General features: G+C 44.0%; 1 protein-coding gene across 1 annotated transcript; it reads right to left on the bottom strand.

Annotated features, from left to right (window-relative positions):
* Window positions 1-554: 554 nt before the first annotated feature.
* Drg1 (developmentally regulated GTP binding protein 1) lies at window positions 555-17561 on the bottom strand. The gene is made up of 9 exons (XM_021176031.3): window positions 17410-17561; window positions 15958-16081; window positions 13363-13538; window positions 9800-9869; window positions 6998-7167; window positions 5478-5608; window positions 3516-3683; window positions 2417-2539; window positions 555-996 (listed from the first exon to the last, which is right to left on the bottom strand). The coding sequence occupies exons 1-9, from the start codon at window positions 17449-17451 to the stop codon at window positions 897-899; spliced, it is 1104 nt and encodes a 367-aa protein (XP_021031690.1). The 5' UTR covers window positions 17452-17561; the 3' UTR covers window positions 555-896.
* Window positions 17562-20075: the final 2514 nt, after the last annotated feature.

The following is a 20075-nucleotide window of genomic DNA, read 5'->3' as shown; positions in this document are numbered from 1 at the left end:
GCATTGGAAATGTAAATGAAGAAAAGAACTAATTAAAAAATAACATAAGCCCGGCGTGGTGGCGCACGCCTTTAATCCCAGCACTGGGGAGGCAGAGGCAGGCGGATTTCTGAGTTCGAGGCCAGCCTGGTCTACAGAGTAAGTTCCAGGACAGCCAGGGCTACACAGAGAAACCCTGTCTTGAAAAACCAAAAAAATAAAATAAAATAATAATATTAAAAAAAAGAAAAAAAGAAAACTTGCACCTCAAATCCCTCATCACAGCAGTCCACTCAACTGCTATCCATAGACTCTAGCCTCAACAGACCAGTGCTGGAGAAAATCTGCAGTTAACTTTACCTAATACACCTTCCTCTCTCCAATGAGAGAGAAGGACCACTTGAAAGGACAGAAAGCCAAACCCAGGCGAAAGTCTATCATTACAGCACACTACCAATGGACAAACGGACACCACATGTCCCATTCTCTGTCCCATTTCCTATGACTGAGCAGGCATTTATTTCCTCATTCACCTCATCCCACAGCAAACCTGACAATGAATAATGACACATGGCCAAGGGGCCCACCAGGTTCTTTATACAGTTCAATAGAAGTAACACCAAAGTAGGGAAAGTGACGTTGCTAAGGAGTTAAAGGTACACAGTGGTAAGCCCAGCACTTCAGAGATGGAGGCTGATGAAAGGAATTCTAGGCCAGCCTCAGCTGCAAAGAGTTCAAAGCCAGCCTGAAACACATAAGACCCCATCTTCAGAAAGAAAAACAAAAGTGATGTTTCAGTTGGGAAGTCTCCATATCAACCCCTGTACCCCAATCCAGAGGCTGCCAAGGACAGAGGGGCTGAGGAAGGGGCTTAGCAGGAGCACTGCTGCGGCCAGCCAGCACATGGGAGGAGGCCTTCACTTCTTCACAATCTGAATGACGTCTTCATCTTCCAATGTATGGTCTTTACCCACTTTCTGAGGATTATGTTTCACAGACAGACCCCAGACCAAAGCGCTGTATGGAGAGGAATAAAGAGTCAGTGGCTGTAACAAGCAGCTGCTTCCCTAACTGCCTAGGTGCCAGCTTATCAAATTTAGCATCCTGGGGCCGGGCGTGGTGGCGCACGCCTTTAATCCCAGCACTTGGGAGGCAGAGGCAGGCGGATTTCTGAGTTCGAGGCCAGCCTGGGCTACAGAGTGAGTTCCAGGACAGCCACGACTACACAGAGAAACCCTGTCTCGAAAAACCAAAAAAAAAAATTAGCATCCTGGATCTTAAAAGGTACAGAACTACAACAGACAAAAGCCCTCTTCCAAATACATCAGAATAAACAAACAGTCAAAGACACTTGCTGAAGCAGTGTTGCACACTGGGTCATGGGATCGCTGTCAGTCAACAGCCAATTAGTTTAAACCAACTGAGCCAGGAGTGAAAGATGCTTTTAATCCCAGCACCCAGGAGGCAGAGGCAGGTAATCTTTGTGAGTTCCAGGACAACTAGGGATGTTACACAGAGAAACCATGTTTCAAAAACAAAAGCAAAGCAGGCTAGAAAGGTGTGTCTAAGCAGTTAAGTGAGTTAAAGCTTCTGCAGAGGGCTGGAGAGATGGCTCAGCAGTTAAGAGCACGGACTTTTCTTCCAGAGGTCCTCAATTCAATTCCCAGCAACCATCTGTAATGGGGCCGGATGCCCTCTTCTGGTGTGTCTGTAGAGAGCAATGGTGGTGTACTCATATGCATAAAATAAGTGAATAAAGCAAAAGCTAAACTGGCTTGCCAGCAAGCTTGCAACCTCCACCTATATCTAATGCTGGGCTCATAGGCATGTCGGGCATGCACAGCTTTCATGTGACAGCAGGGGATTTGAACTCGGGTCTTTTTTGTTTGTTTTTTGTTTTTTTTCAAGACGGGGTTTGGCTATCCTGGAACTCACTTTGTAGACCAGGCTGGCCTTGAACTCAGAAATCCACCTGCTGGGATTAAAAGAAATCCAAGTGCTGGGATTAAAGGCGTGCCCCAACACCGCCCAGCCTGAACTCAGGGTCTTCTTGTTTTCAGCGCATGCACTCTTGTCCATTGAGCCATCTCCCCAGCCTCTAAAGCTAGTAATATCTGCCAAAGGGAAGGTGAGTTAATGAGGGCAAGGCAGAAACCTAAGTCCCACCAAACACTCTTGAATTGAAGAGGGCAGTGGTGTTAGTATACACCCATAATCCCAGTTGTCAGGACAGGAAGGCAGACCCCAGTGACCTGTAAACTCAAAGCTAGCCTGGTCCAGACTAGCCAGGGCTACAGTCACAAGAAGAGATATGGAGAAATCACAAATCCCTTCAGAAGCCTATTTGTTACCTGGTTTGCTTCCTCTAAGAATCAACACTATGAAAAACATCAGAAACTCACAAGGAGAGGAGGCGCCACATGCCCACAATGCTTACTATTTAAATTCTTTGATGAGATTTTTGTGAATCTTCATGCAGAAATCTTCCACCGTAGTCCTAGAATAAGGCAGTACTACTGGAGATGTGTAATCTGGTAACTGGCCTTTCGGTTTGGTGTAACTAAAACAGAGAAAAGACATTAGGGTTGCTGCCTTCTTTCTTTTTTTTTTTTTTTTTTCATATATTTTTATTAGGTATTTTCCTCATTTACATTTCCAATGCTAGCCCAAAAGTCCCCCATACCCTCCCCCCTCACTCCCTTACCCACCCATTCCCATTCTTTTGGCCCTGGCATTCCCCTATATTGGGACATATAAAGTTTGCAAGTTCAATGGGCCTCTTTCCAGTGATGGCCGACTAGGCCATCTTTCGATACATATGCAGCTAGAGACAAGAGCTCCGGGGTACTGGTTAGTTCATCATGTTGTCCCACCTATAGGGTTGAAGATCCCTTTAGCTCCTTGGGTACTTTCTCTAGCTCCTCCATTGGGGGCCCTGTGATCCATCCAATAGCTGACTGTGAGCATCCACTTCTGTGTTTGCTAGGCCCCGGCATCGTCTCACAAGAGACAGCTGTATCTGGGTCCTTTCAGCAAAATCTTGCTTGTGTATGCAATGGTGTCAGCGTTTAGAAGCTGATTATGGGATGGATCCCCGGATATGGCAATCACTAGATGGTCCATCCTTTCGTCAACACTCCAAACTTTGTCTCTGTACCTCCTGGGTTGCTGCCTTCTTAAAAGTCTGCGTGAGCTAAACATAAACCACCCTTCTATCTGCGATCAGGCCAGGGTGATCTCCAGGCTCAGGACAGAGCCCTCAGCATGACCAACAGCCTATAGGAAGCACTTTGCTTCTAGCTCCAGAAAAGAGCCATTTTCTTACAGATCCCAGAAAGCTATCATTAAGACTCACGTTCTCACCGGGCAGTGGTGGCGTTCGCCTTTAATCCCAGCACTCAGGAGGCAGAGGCAGGTGGATTTCTGAGTTCGAGGCCAGCCTGGTCTACAAAGTGAGTTCTAGGACTGCCAGGGCTATACAGAGAAACCCTGTCTCAAAAAAAAAAAAAAAACAACAACAACAAAAAAAGACTCACATTCTCACTAGTTTCAGATAGTCCCAGATTTTCTCCAAAAGGTCATCAAAATTCCAGCGGTGATGAGCAGAGATGGGTACACAGTGAGGCACCTTATAGATAATATCCAACTCCTCAATGGAGATCTGATCAATCTTATTTAATACATAGATACAGGGAATATAAACTCTATGGAAGGAGAAGAAAAGTTATTAACTTGGGCTGCTGACAAAACAGTAACTACCACTGGCGTTCCTTCACCTGAGCCACAAATCAGAGGCTCTCCAAAGCAACCATCATCAAGGCTCAAAGGAAGCAGCATGTGAAAGCACCTCCCAGGCAAGCCTAAGGCCCGAGACTCCAGGTGCAAGAACCAACTCAACCAAGCTGTCTTCTGACCTCCACGTGACCATCGTATACACACTCACAAATACATCTCTGTTGCTTTCTCACACACACAAAATAATACTGAATATACCTTTTGAGTTCTCTTCAGAAAGGAATGCAAGGAGCTGGGGAGAGTGCAGCAGTCAAGAGCACCTGCTGCTCCTTCACAAGACCTCTACCCAAACTGGATAGCTCACTAATGCCTCGAACTCCAGTGGATCCCTCTCTGGCCTGTTTGGCCTCCTTGGCACTTGCACTCAGGTCCAGAAACATCCACATAAAAGCAGAGCATTGTGTATGGTAGGCTAGCACCGAGTCACTGAATTATAATAGTCCCAGCTCTTGGTAAACTCAATCTGAGACCAGGCTGGCCTCCAACTCCAAAGATCTACCTGCCTCTTGGATTAAAGATATGTGCCTTTAAATTAACTAATTAATTAATTAATTAATGTTTAAAGATGTATTTATCTTATTTATGAGTACACTGCCACTGTCTTCAGACACACTAGAAGAGGACACAGGAACTCATTATAGATGGTTGGGAGCCACCATGTGGTTGCTGGGAATTGAACTGGGGACCTATGGACGAGCAGTCAGTGCTCCTAACCACTGGGCCATCTCTCTAGCCCTATCAGTATCACAGCTAAGACTACTAAAAATTAGGCTAGCTGCAACTTCTCAGATTTAGTTGCTTCACTTAAAATGCCCAAAGCATTTATTTTCAGTTAAAGTCAAATTCTTCATATAAAAACAAAAAGAAGATTCTCTGTAAATGTGAGGAATAACTTCAACACCACTGGTTTAAATTACTCAAGTGCTAACAGTAGTGGTATTTCATAGAACAAGGTTTCAGCCATGTATACTTTGGATGCATGGGGGAGACACATCTTGGTGCTCTCTTGATTTCTGCAAGATGGCTTAAACGACTGCTCAACTGGGCAACTGAAGAGAGCAAACTGACTCCTCTCTTCAACAACCACTTGACAGAGCTGAAGAGACAGCATAGATCACAGCAAGTAATTGAAACAGGAAACATTATCATTATTGACCAAATTGCAGAGGTAGGGAGGCTGGAGAGATGGCTCAGCGGTTAAGAGCACTGACTGCTCTTCCAAAGTTCCTGAGTTCAAATCCCAGCAACCACATGGTGGCTCACAACCATCCGTAACAAGATCTGACTCCCTCTTGTGGAGTGTCTGAAGACAGTTACAGTGTACTTACATTAATAAATAAAACTTTAAAAATAAAACTGCATAGCACTCGGGAGGCAGAGGCAGGCAGATTTCTGAGTTCGAGGCCAGCCTGGTCTACAGAGTGAGTTCCAGGACAGCCAGGGCTATACAGAGAAAAGACAAAAATCAAAAAACAAAGAAAAAAGAAAGAATTTAAAAAATAATAATAATAAAATTGTAGAGGAAGGAAAGAAATTAGAAATGAAGACCAACCTGCATGTGTCAGCTTAAGAACTCAAGACTTCACTGTACAAGACAACAGCACACATCTGTACAAGACATTGACCCACATCTTCCAGATCCATGACCTGGTGTTTGTTTCCCTCAAAAGCTTTAAACTCAGTCACAAAGATGCACTAAGTACCTGTTTCCTTCGACCACGTCAATGAGGTCATCAGCTGTGGCATCACTACGCAAAGTCACATCAGCATTATGAATCTTATATTCAGCCAGAATGCTCTTCACTGTTTCAGCATCCAGTTCACTCTGAGGACACTGCACAGATAGAGTAGACAATGACAAATCAGGGAGGACAGGGAAGCATGTCCTTTTCTTTCTGAGACAGTGTCTTATTATGCAGCTCCAGTGGACCTGGAACTTCCCGACAGCAACTGCCCTCTGCTGGGTACTGGAACTGAAGGCATGTACCAGCATGCACCAGCATGCCCAGCCTGAATGAACATTTTCTTTTTCAGAATGATTTCAAATTCACCAAATAGCCAAGAGTAAGGCTAATCCTCCTAACTATAATTCCCAAGAGCTTGGACCACAGGCATGCACCACCATGCTCTGTGAATAATGTGAATTCAACCCAAGGTTCTGTACGTGCTAAGCAACCATCCTACCTACTGAGCTATATCCCAGCCCTGTACCTACAAAATTCTGGCTAAAATTTAAACTCATTACACTGCCCCGAATGAGAGTAATTTATAGTAGAATACAACTACTATATTCTAAAAAAACCTTCTAAACTCATAGGTAGGTGTGTAATGTGCTAAACTGTGTCCTGTATCCCAGCCCATTCCCTGTAATTCATACACTGAAGTCTGATATTCAGTATCTCAGAATTTGACAATGACTGATGACATAGAACAGGTCATTAGGGGAGAGTCCTAGCTTCAGTACCAACTATCAATCACTTAGGTAATCTTGTTATTCAAGGTAGCCCCAAAGTCAGGTGCGGTGGCACAGGCCTTTAATCCCAGCACTTGAGAGGCAGAGGCAGGCTGACCTCTGTGAGTTCAAGGCTAGCCTGGGCCACACTTGTCACCCTAGCTCTCAAGAGGCAGAAGTAGGTAAAGTGGAAATTCAAAGTAATCTTCAGCTACACTGTAAGTCTGAGGCCCACCTGAAACACAAGCAATCTGGGGAGGAGGGACAAACAGCCTGCTCACTTTCCTATTTCACTCTTCATCTTAAATTTCTGTCTACTATTTCCTCAGTAACTGTTCACTTACACAAAAACAAGGGTCGAGGGTCCATAACCACTTTAAGCCTCCCTCTACATCCTCCCTCCCTTTGTCACTGTCCATAGCTTAAAATAGTCCTTGGCCTCTGGTGCTCAGTGCTTTATAAAATCAGGATAAATAAATGAAACAGAAACATATTGGCAACTAATGCATAGTAGTCATGTTGTTCCAAATACCTGCACCACCCTAAGTAGAGAACCAAAACGAAGAAATAAAGTTGGAAAAGTAAATCTGGGAATGACTCCTGTCTTAACCTTGTCTTTCTTACCAGTTATTGAAAGGTCACAGAATGATCTCAACAAAGACAGGAAAAAGCCAGAAAATTCGCAAATTATCCATTTCTGCATACTTGAATCCACCTTTCATTCCAATCCCTCAGTCAATACATCTGCCCCATGTTACCTTCCCCACTTACAGTGGCTGTGAGATTAATGCCTCCCTTGTCTTTCTTCTTAAAGCCAATGTTGGGGGGTTTGCTGTTCAAGCGAATCCCAAAGCCTTCCAACTCATTTTCAATTATCTTCTTATGTCCCAAGGGTTTTAGGACATCCAGAACAATCAAGATCAAATTACACGTTCGGGCCACTGAGGGTAAAAATGATACCCTAAGTTGAATACAAACAGCGTCAAATAGAATCTAAAACTCAAACAGAAGTGTTTGTAGCCCCTGGCAGAGATGGTTTTTCCTTGTTATATACATATAAAATGATTAAGATTTCCAAATATTTATATTAGCTATTAATTTGCAGTTATGTTTTAAAGTCATCAGACAACCACCTGGAACAGAAAACTGGCCCATCTTTTATATATGATTAAGACAATCAAAAGAAAGATACATATCAAATAATAAACTATAAATAAGTTTAGAAACATGTTTTATAAGTACAAACCCTAAAATAATTACAGTATTTTTAATGTGTATTAGTGTTTGCTTGAACTCCTCCCACACTGGAAACCAAGGGTGGCAAGCTGCCATATGGATGCTGAGAATCCAACCTGGATCCTTTCTGTAAGATCAGCCATTGCCCTTAACCACTAAGCTATCTCTCCAGCCCTCACTCAGCATAATTTAATCAACCAAATTGAATTACCATTTACAAGAACAAATTGTAGCTGTTGAGCAGGTGATTTAATGATATATAATCACCCCAATAGGCAGGATAGTCAAGATAGTTATAGCAGCAGACACTTGCAATCCCAGCACAAACATCAGGACAGGCTCAGCTACATAACAAATTAAGGTCAACTAGGCTACGTGAGACTATGTCAAAAACAAGCCAGTGGGGGCTGGAGAGATGGCTCAGCAGTTAAGAGCACTGCCTACACTTCTAGAAGTCTAGAGTTCAGTTCCCAGCAACCAACATGGTGGCTCACAACCATCTGTAATGGGATCCAATGCCCTGAGGACTGTGGTGATATACTCACATGCATTAAAAAAATAGACAAAATTTAAGAAAGTAAGAGAGAAAAAGAGAGAGAAAGAGAGAGAGAGAGAGAGAGAGAGAGAGAGAGAGAGAGAGAGAGAGAAAGACAAGCCAGTCAAAATCTATACAAAATTCTTAGTCACCCCTGAAGGTTGCACACATCTCTTATCCTTTGTCAATCAGTTTTCTACTTTCTATCACTATAGGTAGCTTATATGTTTTTGAATTTCACAAAATGGAATAAAATCTCATCTTTTTTGCTCAAATCTTTTATTCTGACACTTTGTTTTGTTTTGTTTTGTTTTTTCAAGAAAGGGTTTCTCTGTGCAGCCCTGGCTGTCCTGGAACTCACTCTGTACACCAGGCTGGCCTCGAACTCAGAAATCCACCTGCCTCTGCCTCCCAAGTGCTGGGATTAAAGGCGTGCGCCACCACTACCTGGTGACACTTAATATTCAACCACATTGTATACATATCAGCAACTTGTTTCTTTTATAACTGAATAGTAACCTGCTATTCACCTATGGAGGGACATTTGAGACTGCTATAAACAGTCATATAGACGCCTTCCTGTGAATAAGTTTTCATTTTTCCTAGACAAATAGCAGTGAAACTGTTGCATCAAATCACAAATATTAGAAACTGTTAAACAGTCATCTAGGTGTTTATATAAGTTTATATTCCCATTAGCAGTGTATAAAACCTCCCAAGTACTTCACATCCTTACCAACAGTCAGTGGTATTACTAATTAGTGTTTAATGACTTCTATCGATGGTGGCATTGACAATGTTGAATCTTTTTGTGTATTTATTAGACTGTCCCCTCCTCACCCTCTTTCTCTTTCCCTCCACCTCTTTTCCTGACTAATATAAGATGTTGTTAAACCAAACTAAATCTTTTCTCCCTTTAATGTTTTTTGTGACATATTCTGTCACAGAAACTAAAAGCATTATAAATATTAAGAATATTAAGTGCCACCGGGCAGTGGTGCCACATGCCTTTAATCCCAGCACTTGGGAGGCAGAGGCAGGCGGATTTCTGAGTTTGAGGCCAGCCTGGTCTACAGAGTGAGTTCCAGGACAGCCAGGGCTACACAGAGAAACCCTGTCTTGAAAAAACCAAAAAATAAAAAAAAGACTCTTAAGTGCCAAGGATGGAGAGGTGACGCCATGATTGAAAGCACTTATTACTCTTGCAAAGAACCTAGGTTTGTTTCCTAGCACTCACAATTCCAGTTCCAAGGGGTCTGATGCACTCTTCTGACTTCCTAAGCTACACATGCATGCAGACAAGCCACTATTAACATAGTAAATATAAATTGTATCAACAAAACCTACGGAAAGACAAGGATAAGAACTCCCGAGGTTGGGGAGATAGTTCAGTAAGTAAAGTACTTAACATCCAGACCTGAGTTTGATCCCCAGAACTGATGTCAAAAAGAGTTTAAAAATTTTAAAAATCAAAGTTAAACTGCTGGGCACAGTGGCCGGCCTCCTAACCCAGTTCAAGGGGGAGACTGCCAATGCTGGCCGCCCAGGTACTAGGTACACATGTGGTTCACATGTATACATGCAGCCAAAGCAATTTGTATAAATAATACATGTAAAATAAGTGTAAAATATATTAGAGGCGAACTACAAATTAAGGATCTCTACTGAATAAAGATCATGCTGGGGAAAAAAATGAAGATGACACGTGTGCAATGGCCTGAACTTCCAGGAGTGGGGTATTAAACGAGTGTTATCCAACAGAAGCTATCTGTGATACCCCAGGTTAGCCCCAGACCACTGACCTGCAATGACTTGACGACCTCTACCTTTCCCATCCTTGGCACCTTCAATAATACCCGGGAGATCCAGGAGCTGTAAGATGAAGAACGGGAGCAAAAGGGAAAACCAGCTATAAACACGAAGAGACCGATCACACTCACTAGGGTCCTCTTGGATACTAGGACTTCTCTACTATCTAAAATTACAACTAAGTCCAACCTTTCTTTGTGTTGGGAGAACAAAGGTTCTTGAACTCACAGATAACACTAGGGAACCCAGAAATGTTATAATCCCAGGGTTGTCTTTTCAAAGGAAAAAATGGATAACCTATTTTCTGCCACTAAGGTTGGGACTAGAAGTGGCTAACAGCCTAGGTGTTCCGTGTGTTATCTTAAGGGACCAGGCCATACCAAGCTCACACAAGCAGGACCAGAGGTGGCTAATAATCTAGGTAACCTCTGCATTATCTACATGGCCAGCAGCTCTACTATCTACCACAACGAGGCCAGAGGTATAATAGTCTAGATGACCTCTATGCCCTGTATGACTGAGACCACAGAGTTCCAGGACAGCCAGGGCTACACAGAGAAACCCTGTCTCCAAAAACTAAAAAGATAAAACGGAACAAACAAAAACTTTCTTTTTTTTCTTTTTGGTTTTTTTCAAGACAGTGTTTCTCTGTGTAGGAGTGGCTGTCCTGGAACTCAGAAATCCGCCTGCCTCTGCCTCCTAAGTGCTGGGATTAAAGGCGTGTGCCACTACTGCCTGGCAAACAAAAACTTTCTAATGGTCAAAGCTGTTAAAATATGAGTATGTACAACACTGAATTATAACACATGAAACAAAATATCCACAACCCAACATTTATATAACTTCTTGAATAAATGGGTGAAGGGCAGCTCTTCATTAGAAATCCAGTTAACACAAGTACTGAACAAAAGCACTGAGAGCTACAATTAGGACAGAAAAGGAACATGCTGGCTTCTGAAACCCATATATGAACATTGTAACAGTACAGGTGGAGAGGTGCCTCAGCACTGAGAACTTGCTCTTTGAGAAGACATGGTTCCTTCAGTTTCCAGCACCCAAAGGTGGCTCACAATCATCTGTAACTCCATTTGAACACCCTCTTGTGACTCAAGTGGTACACAGGTACACATGAGGGAAAATACACACACAAATAAATCTAATAATAAAATTAAACCTTGAGAATTAGAATGCAGATCTTTTTCAAACATCTACTGACTTTGAAAAGGAAACAGTAGTTCAGAAGCCCTGCAAATACCATCTTAATAAATTCACAGAAACTCACATCAAGCCAGATGTAGCTCCCACAACAGATGAAAAGTCAGAATCTCAAGCTCAAGGCCAGGCTGAGCTACACAGAAACACTCTGTCTCAAAAACAGAAAGCCAGGAGGACTTGAGTTCAGATCCCCAGAATCCACAGTGAAGCAAGAACAAAAGCTCTTGCAATAACCTCAGGGTGGCAGGGTGAGAACTCCCAGGGCCAGCAAAAACATGAGCTCTGAGCTGGGCGGTGGTGGCACACGCCTTTAGTCCCAGCACTCGGGAGGCAGAGGCAGGCGGATTTCTGAGTTCGAGGCCAGCCTGGTCTACAAAGTGAGTTCTAGAACATCCAGGGCTACAAAGAGAAACCCTGTCTCGAAAAACAAACAAGGGCTGGTGAGATGGCTCAGTGGGTAAGAGCACCCAACTGCTCTTCCGAAGGTCCAGAGTTCGGATCCCATCAACCACATGGTGGCTCACAACCATCCGTAACGAGATCTGGCGCCCTCTTCTGGAGTGTCTGAAGACAGCTACAGTGTACTTACATATAATAAATAAATCTTTAAAAAAAAAAAAAAGAAAAACAAACAAACAAAAAAAGCATGTGGTAGGGCTGGAGAGATGGCTCAGCGGTGAAGAGCACTGACTGCTCTTCCAGAGGTCCTGAGTTCAAATCCCAGCAATCACATGGTAGCTCACAACCATCTGTAATGGGATCTGATGCCCTCTTCTGGTGTGTCTGAAGACACCTACAGTGTACTCATACACATAAAAATAAAACTTTTTTAAAAAACAAAACGAAACAAAAAGCACATGATAGCCATGTTGAATGTATTTTTACTTTTCTGGTTGTGCTGCCTAGTCTTAGGCAACTTGACACAACCTAGAATTATCTGAAAGGAAGAAACCCCAATCAAGGAAATGCCTCCAAAAGATCCAACTGTAAGGCATTTTCTTAGTGACTGATGAAGGAGCTACCCCTAGGCTGGTAGTCCTGGCTTCTATAAGAAAGCAGGAGAGACGGCTCATCTGGCTACTCTACCCAACACCCACATGAAAGCTCACAACTGTCTATAACTCCAGTTCTAGGGGATCCAACTACCTCACGGACATACATGCAGCCAAAACGCCCATGTAAATAAGATTAAAATAATTTAAAATAAAAAAAGCAACCAAGGGGCTGGCAAGATGGCTCAGTGGGTAAGAGCACCCGACTGCTCTTCCGAAGGTCCAGAGTTCAAATCCCAGCAACCACATGGTGGCTCACAACCATCCGTAATGAGATCTGACACCCTCTTCTGGTGTGTCTGAAGACAGCTACAGTGAACTTACATATAATAAATAAATAAATCTTTAAAAAAAAAAAAAAAAAAAGCAACCAGGCTGAGCAAACCATGGAGAGTGAGCTAGTGAGCAGTACCCACCCATGACCTCTATATAAGCTACTGCCTGCAGGTTCCTGCCCTGCCCTCCTTCAGTGATGGGCTACAATGTGGAAGTGTAAACCTAATTAACCCTTTCCTCTCCAACTGGTTATGGTATTCCATCCAAGCAACAGAAACTATGACTAGGACACACACTAACGTCAAGACACTGACAACCCAAGTGTAGTGTCAGCATACCTAGAACTCTAGTACTTCACAGGCTGCAGCAAGGACAAACCTGGGAGGACAAACCAAGGCTAACCTTTACTATATAATAAGACCTTTTCTTGGGCTGAAGAAATAGCTCAGCAGTTAAGAGCACTGGCTATTCTTCCAGGGGATCTTACAGCTTCACACAGATATAACTTCAGGCAAAACATCAATGAACATAAAATAAAGATAAATAATAGAATTTTTTAAAAAGACCTTTTCTTGAAAAAGACTCGATTCTGCAAGTCATTTTGTGCATATAAAGCCCTGTCTCAGATGCTCTACCCTCAATGTCAGATGAAAAAGCAGACCCTTTTTTTCAAATATTTTCATGGGCCCTATTTCACTCTAATAACTTTATTGTTAAGTGTAGTAACTTTTTTTTTTTTGGACAGGGTTTCTCTGTGTAGCCCTCGCTGTCCTGGAACTCACTTTGTAGACCAGGCTGGTCTCGAACTTAGAAATCCGCCTGCCTCTGCCTCCCAAGTGCAGGGATTAAAGGCGTGCGCCACCACACCTGGCAAGTGTAATAACTCTTAAGAGATGAAGGGCCTACTAAATAAAAAGACAGACCCGACATACTGTGGGCTACTAATAAAGCACTTCCTAAATGAATGAAAACAACGAGTTTCTTCCTTTCTTGGCCTGAAAAATCTTACTCACCTGGATCTTGGCACCTTTATATCTGATGACACCAGGCACTGTGGTCAATGTAGTGAATTCATAGGCTGCCACTTCAGAATACACTCCTGCTAAGTTACTTAGCAGAGTTGATTTCCCCACAGATGGAAAACCCACAAACCCAATTCGAGCATCACCTGTCTTGGCCACATCAAAACCTATAAAACAGTAAGAAACATCATCAAAAACACAGATGTTATCCTTGGGTATGGTACACTTCACCTAATTCTTTTCATATTGTTGTTGGTCTGGTTTTCTAACTTCTAAAATACAGCTCAAGCATGAAATTCACAATTCAATTTAATGCAGTACTTGACTAAAACAAAGAAATCCTTTATCACTTTAATTATAACAATTTTGCATAATATTTAAGGCCCAAAGATTACAAAAGAATTCATCTGCCAGGCAGTGCCTTTGCCCCAGCACTCAGGAGACAGAGGCAGATGGATCTCAGAACAGCCAGGGATACAGAGAAACCCAGTCTCAGAAAGAAAGAAAGAAAGAAAGAAAGAAAGAAAGAAAGAAAGAAAGAAAGAAAGAAAGAAAGAAAGAAAGAGAGAAAGAAAAGGAAAGAGAAGAAAGGAGGAGAAAGAGGAGGGGCTGAAGGTTATCGGGGCATGGTAGAGCAAGCCTGTAGTCACAGCACTTGGAAGGTAAAAAACAGGAAGCAGAAATTTAGGGGCCAGCATGGACTAAGATCCTTTCTCAAAAACATAAAACACTGGGGCTGGAGCACTGATTGCTCTTGCAGAGTACCAGACTCAATCCCTAGCACTTACATCATAGCTAACAAGCTTCTATACCTCCAGTCTCCGGGTACCTGAGGGATACACTATGCTCTTCTGGCCTCCAGGGGTACTTCATAGGTGATACAAAGATATACTCAGGCAAAACACATACACAAAATAGCATAGGGGTTGGAGATGGCTCTTCACAAAGCATGCATGCATAGTTCTTAGCATGCGCAGCTACACATGCAATTCCAAGGGATTTTACTCCTTCTGAAAGCACTGGTGCACATACAATTAGTAACCACATATTCACACATTTATTTTATTTTGTTTTTTAAATTATTTCTTTTGAGTTAGGGTAGCTATGTAGCTCTGGCTGTCCTGCCCCCTACATGCTGGGATCAAAGGCATATACCACTATCCCTGGCCCATACATAAATTTAAAATATTAAAAATATCAAAGAAAAGCCAGAATTAGAGGTATACACCTTTAATCCCAGCATTCTGTAGGCAGAGTAGGCAGAGGCAGATGGCACTGTGAGAGCTTAAGGTCACCTAGTCTACACAGTGAGTGTCTCAAACAGAGCCACAAAAAACGAGATACAGATTTGAGGCTCTGTGTTTGACTCTGGCTTGGATTTTATCCGATCCCTGGGAATGGTGTGACCAGATTTTTTTTTTTTTAAAATTAGGTATTTTCCTCAATTACATTTCCAATGCTATCCAAAAAGTCCCCAATACACTCCCCCCGTGACCAGATTTTTTGAAATGGGATATACTTACATAGCCTAGACTACTTTGGAAGATTGGAATTTGCAATCCGCCAGCCTCATTCCGGAGTACTGTATGTGCATAGCTTTTGAGATTGTGTGTTTGTGTGCGCATGCATAAGCTAGAAGTTACTATCAGGCTTCTTCCTCTACCCTCTAGTTCTCACTACCGGCCACCACTGCCCAGCTCAAAACATTAATCACACCTAATGTGGTGTCGCAGGCCTTTAATCCCAGCACTCGGGAGGCAGAGGCAGGCAGATCTGAGTTGGAAGCCAGCCTGGTCTATAGAGTGAGTTCCAGGACAGCCAGGGCTACACAGAGAAACCCTGTCTCAAAAGACAAAAACAAAAAATTGGGCTAGGAGATAGCTCAGTAATCAGTGTGCCTGCCACACAACATGAGGACCTGATTGTGGGTTCCCAACGCCCAGAGGTAAACGCCTTGCAGCAGCAGCACACACCCGTGATCCCATTGCTGGATTACATGCAGGTCTCCAGAGACTGATGAATCGCCAGTCTAGTTGAACTGGTGAGTTTCAGGATAAGTAAGACCCTACCTCAATTAAAAAAAAAAAAAAAAGGGGGCTGGTGAGATGGCTCAGTGGGTAAGAGCACCCGACTGCTCTTCCGAAGGACAAAAGTTCAAATCCCAGCAACCACATGGTGGCTCACAACCATCCTTAACGAGATCTGGCGCCCTCTTCTGGAGTGTCTGAAGACAGCTGCAGTGTACTTATATATAATAAATAAATAAATCTTAAAAAAAAAAAAAAAAGGACTGGTCTTCCTATGCACATAAACACACAGAAATACATTCTTGGAAGCCAGGCACAGTGGTGTGCACTTTTAAGCCCAGCACTTGGGAAGCAAATGGACTCTGTGAAGTTCACTGCTAGCCTAGACTTTATAGTTAAGTTCCAGGATAAGAAGTACACAGTGAGACCCTGTCTTAAAAGGAAAAAAAAATTGTCTATGGGCATATGAATATATAACACACACATACACACATTAGATATTTGTATTATTTTATACACACATATTATATATTCACACATATTACATGGAACTACAAACCTTCTCCTGGCCCCCCGCCGCCGCCACCTTTAGGAGTGATGAGTTCTCTTCGAAGTTTAGCAAGGCGAGCCTTAAGCAGGCCAAGGTGATGAGCTGTGGCTTTGTTCTTCTGAGTCCGAGCCATCTATCAGGGAAGAATCACAGCTATAAACTCTGCAGTGTTCCAGGGGAAAAGTCCTGAATGCTCCCAGAAGCTGAGGACAGGTTTTGGCTTTCTAATGTCAGTGTAACCATTTTAATTTTTCTTAACACAGGGTCTCTTTATGTGGTCCTAACTGTACTACAACTTACTATGTAAACCAGATTGGCATCGAATTCATTAGTGTTCCACTGGCCTCGGCCTCCTGAGCTCCACCTAAGTATTTTTTTCTATCCTTAGAAACCCACAATAGAGGTGAAGGTGAACGAACTGACTATTGAAATACTGCTTCAGGGGAAGAGGGTGCAGGCAACTAAGTATTTTTTAAAAAGAAAACTTCAAGCCTGGCTAATGTCAGCACGCTGGAGGCAGAGGCAGATCTGTCTGAGTTCAAGGCCAGCCTGATCTACACAATGGGATCCCTGACATCCAGAGGTATGTAGCAAGACCCTGTCTCCAAACAAAGGAGAGAAGTAGAGGGAGGGAGAGAGGGAAAAAAATCCAGGGCCAAATGGACACACTCAAGTGGACTTGCTGCCAAACTTGGAAGACCTAAACTCAATCCCAGAAACCATGACTGAACAGAACGATTCCCCTAAGTAATGCTGAACACACACACACACACACACACACACACAAATAAACTGAATTCCCTCTCCCCACCATCCAGTTCATTTTCATTTTCTTCACCACAAAAGAAACAAACGAGACCCAAAGTTAAAGGACCCAAGGTCATTCGAATTCCTATCCACAGAGGGAATTAAAATGCATCTCCTGATTCGTTTCTACTGTACCCGATCTAAAAGAAGGCTGTCACATTAGGACTTTAAAAAGCCCTGAAGGTCTCAGGGATGACCCGCCATCCAGGTACAATCTACTTACTTCCAGACTTTACCGTCACAACCAACGGCGTGCAAAAGGGGATCATCAGTGAGTGGCAAGTGGACAAGGAATAACGGGACAGGACCTCAAAGCCCGTGATCGGGTCACGGAGTCTGGGAGGGACAGAAGTCGTGTGGCTCAGAGAAAAAGCAAGAAAACCCGAAATAATGTCGAGACATGCGCCGAAAACCGGAGCAAGTGCTGGCCAAGTGCTGGGTGTGGGATGTGGGAGGCTGCGCAGAGACGGAGCTGGCGGATGGGAGCTGAGAAGCCCAGGCCCGAAGAACTGAGGGAAGGGGCTGCACTGGGACGGGGGCGATGGCAGCAGGTGGCACAGGGGTGGAAGCCAGGCCCTGACACCGCGGACGCAACACCCGAGGAGCGGCAGCGCCGCAGAAGGGCCAGGAGGAAGCGCGCGCTGCGCCATTTACCTCGGCTTCGATCTCCGCGATCTTCGCTAAGGTCCCGCTCATGGCGGCGGAGGGCTTGAGGCCACACCAGCCTCCACACTGGTTAGGTCCCCCTTCTCGCGCCCGCCGCGCCTCTGGCCACCGCTGCAGCGCGCAAGCGCGGGATCTGCTTAAGCTCGCGACAGGGTTCCGCGAGAAGTCCGCGCCGACACTCTCGGGGATGGGCGGTCTCCGCCTTCTCCGCAGACTCCTCCCTGTCCCGCCAGCCAGCGCGGTGTCATAGAGCCCGCAGTCGAGGTGACCAGAGCGGTCGCTCCGGCCAACTTCCCGGAGCGCGCCGAGGGTCGCGCGCAGCTCGGCCCCACCCCGCCGGACCTGCGCTCGCCCCTCGACTCCCCTGCATTGCGTGCACCTAAACCCGGCGACCATCAAAGTGCGCGCAGATACTTGGAAGCCCCCTTTCTTCGTCAGGACCGACGGCCGGGTGACCTCGGCTTCCTGGGTTGTAGAGAGACTCAGAGGGGTGGGGGGCACAATTTTTGCGGGGTCCTTTGTTTACCAGGAACCCTAAAGAAAGAGTGTGGCACTAACGAGCCACAATTAGTGGATCGAATGAGCTCTTCCAGAGAGAACCATTACTTGGAGAAGCTATCATGTTGAAAAGTTGGAAATTATGTTAGCACTCATTAGAAGGGAATAAATAAATATAAAAGCATCTTTGTTGTGTAAAACAGGGTTACGGCCACTAAACGCAGTGTGACTGGAAGTGAGTCCCGAGTTTGTCAGATGGACAAATAGAACTGTGCCTTTTATCATTATACCCTCTAGGCTGCTTGTTAGAAATACACTTAGAGAGGCATAGGGCGGTGGTGGCGCGCGCCTTTAATCCCAGCACTCGGGAAGCAGAGGCAGACAGATTTCTGAGTTCGAGGCCAGCCTGGTCTACAAAGTGAGTTCCAGGACAGCCCGGGCTATACAGAGAAACCCTGTCTCGAAAAACCAAAAAAAAAAAAAAAAAAAAAAAAAGTACACGAGTCTGTCTCGTGGTGGTGCTGAGACCAAGGATCTCCTGCGTTCAAGGCAACCCTCGACTACCACACACCATGCCAGAAAGTACATTCTAGGAAATGTAGATAAACCAGATGATAGAGGCGCACGCCTTTGATCCCAGTACTCAGGAAGCAGAAACAGGTAGATCGCTGAGTTCAGTTCCAGGCCAGCCTGGTCTTCAGAGCAAGTTCCAAGACAGTCAAGGCAGAGAGAGCTGTCTCGAAAACCTGGGGAAAAAAAATCAAAAAAGGGGAAAAGAAGAAAAGGGGAGGTAAAAGAATGGATCCCATAGCAAGGTTTTTCCTGTAATGCCAGGGACTCACTCATGACACTTAGATCGGGAGGGTCCGGGGAGAGTTATTTATGGGTCTGATGATAAGGGACATAGACCAACCATTCGCTTTGTGTAATTGTTTACTTGGGCTTTGGACACGGGTGCATACTTTCTTTTATCTAACTGTGTAGCTTTGCATGACCTAAAATTCATTATGTAGACCAGGCTGGCTTGGAACAACCCCAGATCCACTGACTCAGTGCTGAGGTTGAAGGAGTATATCACCACTCTACCTTTTACTTTTGAGTTTTTGTTTTTGTTCTTTCTAGACAAATCTCTGTGTAGCCCTGGCTATCCTGAACTCACTCTGTAGACCAGACTGGCCTTGAACGCAGAGATCTTGCCTGCCTCTTTAGTCCTAAGTGCTAGGATACTTTGTTTTCTGATTTTTTTTTTTTTAGCTTATTACTATTGGTTCTCGTTAAATTTTTACAAATTATACATTTTATTTAGGGTATGTATAATTTATATGCATAAAATTATAGATATTTTCTATGTATAAATTATATATACAAATATAATTTATGTGCACTGGTGTGAGATAGATGTGAGCTGTCATGTGGGTGATAGGAATTGAACTTGGGTTCTCTGGGAGAACAGGCAGTGCTCTTGATTGCTGAGCTATCTCTCTAACAACCCCCTCCGCACCCCCTGACTCTGGAGGTCTGTTGCTCATATGGAGATCAGAAGACAGTATGGGCCCCAGGGATCAAACCTGGATCCTCAGGCTTGGCAGGAGGCACCTTTACACCCAGAGCCATCTCGTTGGCTCACATACACTTCTGTGTTTCCATTTTATACAAGATTGATGCACCCATAATTACTGTGTAGTGATAAAATTTAAAAAGACTTCTCCTGGGCTGAAGAGATGATTCAGAGGTTGAGGTCACTGACTGATCTTCCAGAGGTCCTGAGTTCAATTCCCAGCAACTACATGGTGGATAACAACCATCTATAATGAGATCTGGTGCCCTCTTCTTATGTGCAGGCAGAACTCCTATGTATATAATAAATAAACCTTTTTGTTTTGTTTTTGTTTTTCTCGAGACAGGGTTTCTCTGTGTAGCCCTGGCTGTCCTGGAATCACTCTGTAGATCAGGCTGATTTCGAACTCAGAAATCCACCTGCCTCTGCCTCCCGAGTGCTGGGACTAAAGGCGTGCCCCACCACTGCCTGGCAGTAAATAAATCTTTTTTAAAAAGACTTCTCTTCTTCTTCAAGTGTTTTATGGAAAGGTAGCCAGCATGCCCAGCACTGTTTTGCTCTCTGAAAGAAGCTTGCTGTGTATAAGTGAGTTTGTGTT

Source organism: Mus caroli, unplaced genomic scaffold, assembly GCF_978045245.1.
Source record: "Mus caroli unplaced genomic scaffold, Mus_caroli_1 scaffold_13, whole genome shotgun sequence".
Lineage (NCBI taxonomy): Eukaryota > Metazoa > Chordata > Mammalia > Rodentia > Muridae > Mus > Mus caroli.
Note: the sequence above shows the minus strand (reverse complement) of the source record. Positions and strands in the feature narration are given on the sequence as shown.

Coding starts and splice junctions, on each gene's coding strand:
- Drg1 (XM_021176031.3), bottom strand. CDS start 17,451: ATGAGCGGGACCTTAGCGAAGATCGCGGAGATCGAAGCCGAG. Junction 16,082..17,409: donor TCGCGGAGATCGAAGCCGAG/GTAAATGGCGCA, acceptor CTTCCCTGATAG/ATGGCTCGGACTCAGAAGAA. Junction 9,870..13,362: donor ATAAAGGTGCCAAGATCCAG/GTGAGTAAGATT, acceptor TTCATCTTACAG/CTCCTGGATCTCCCGGGTAT.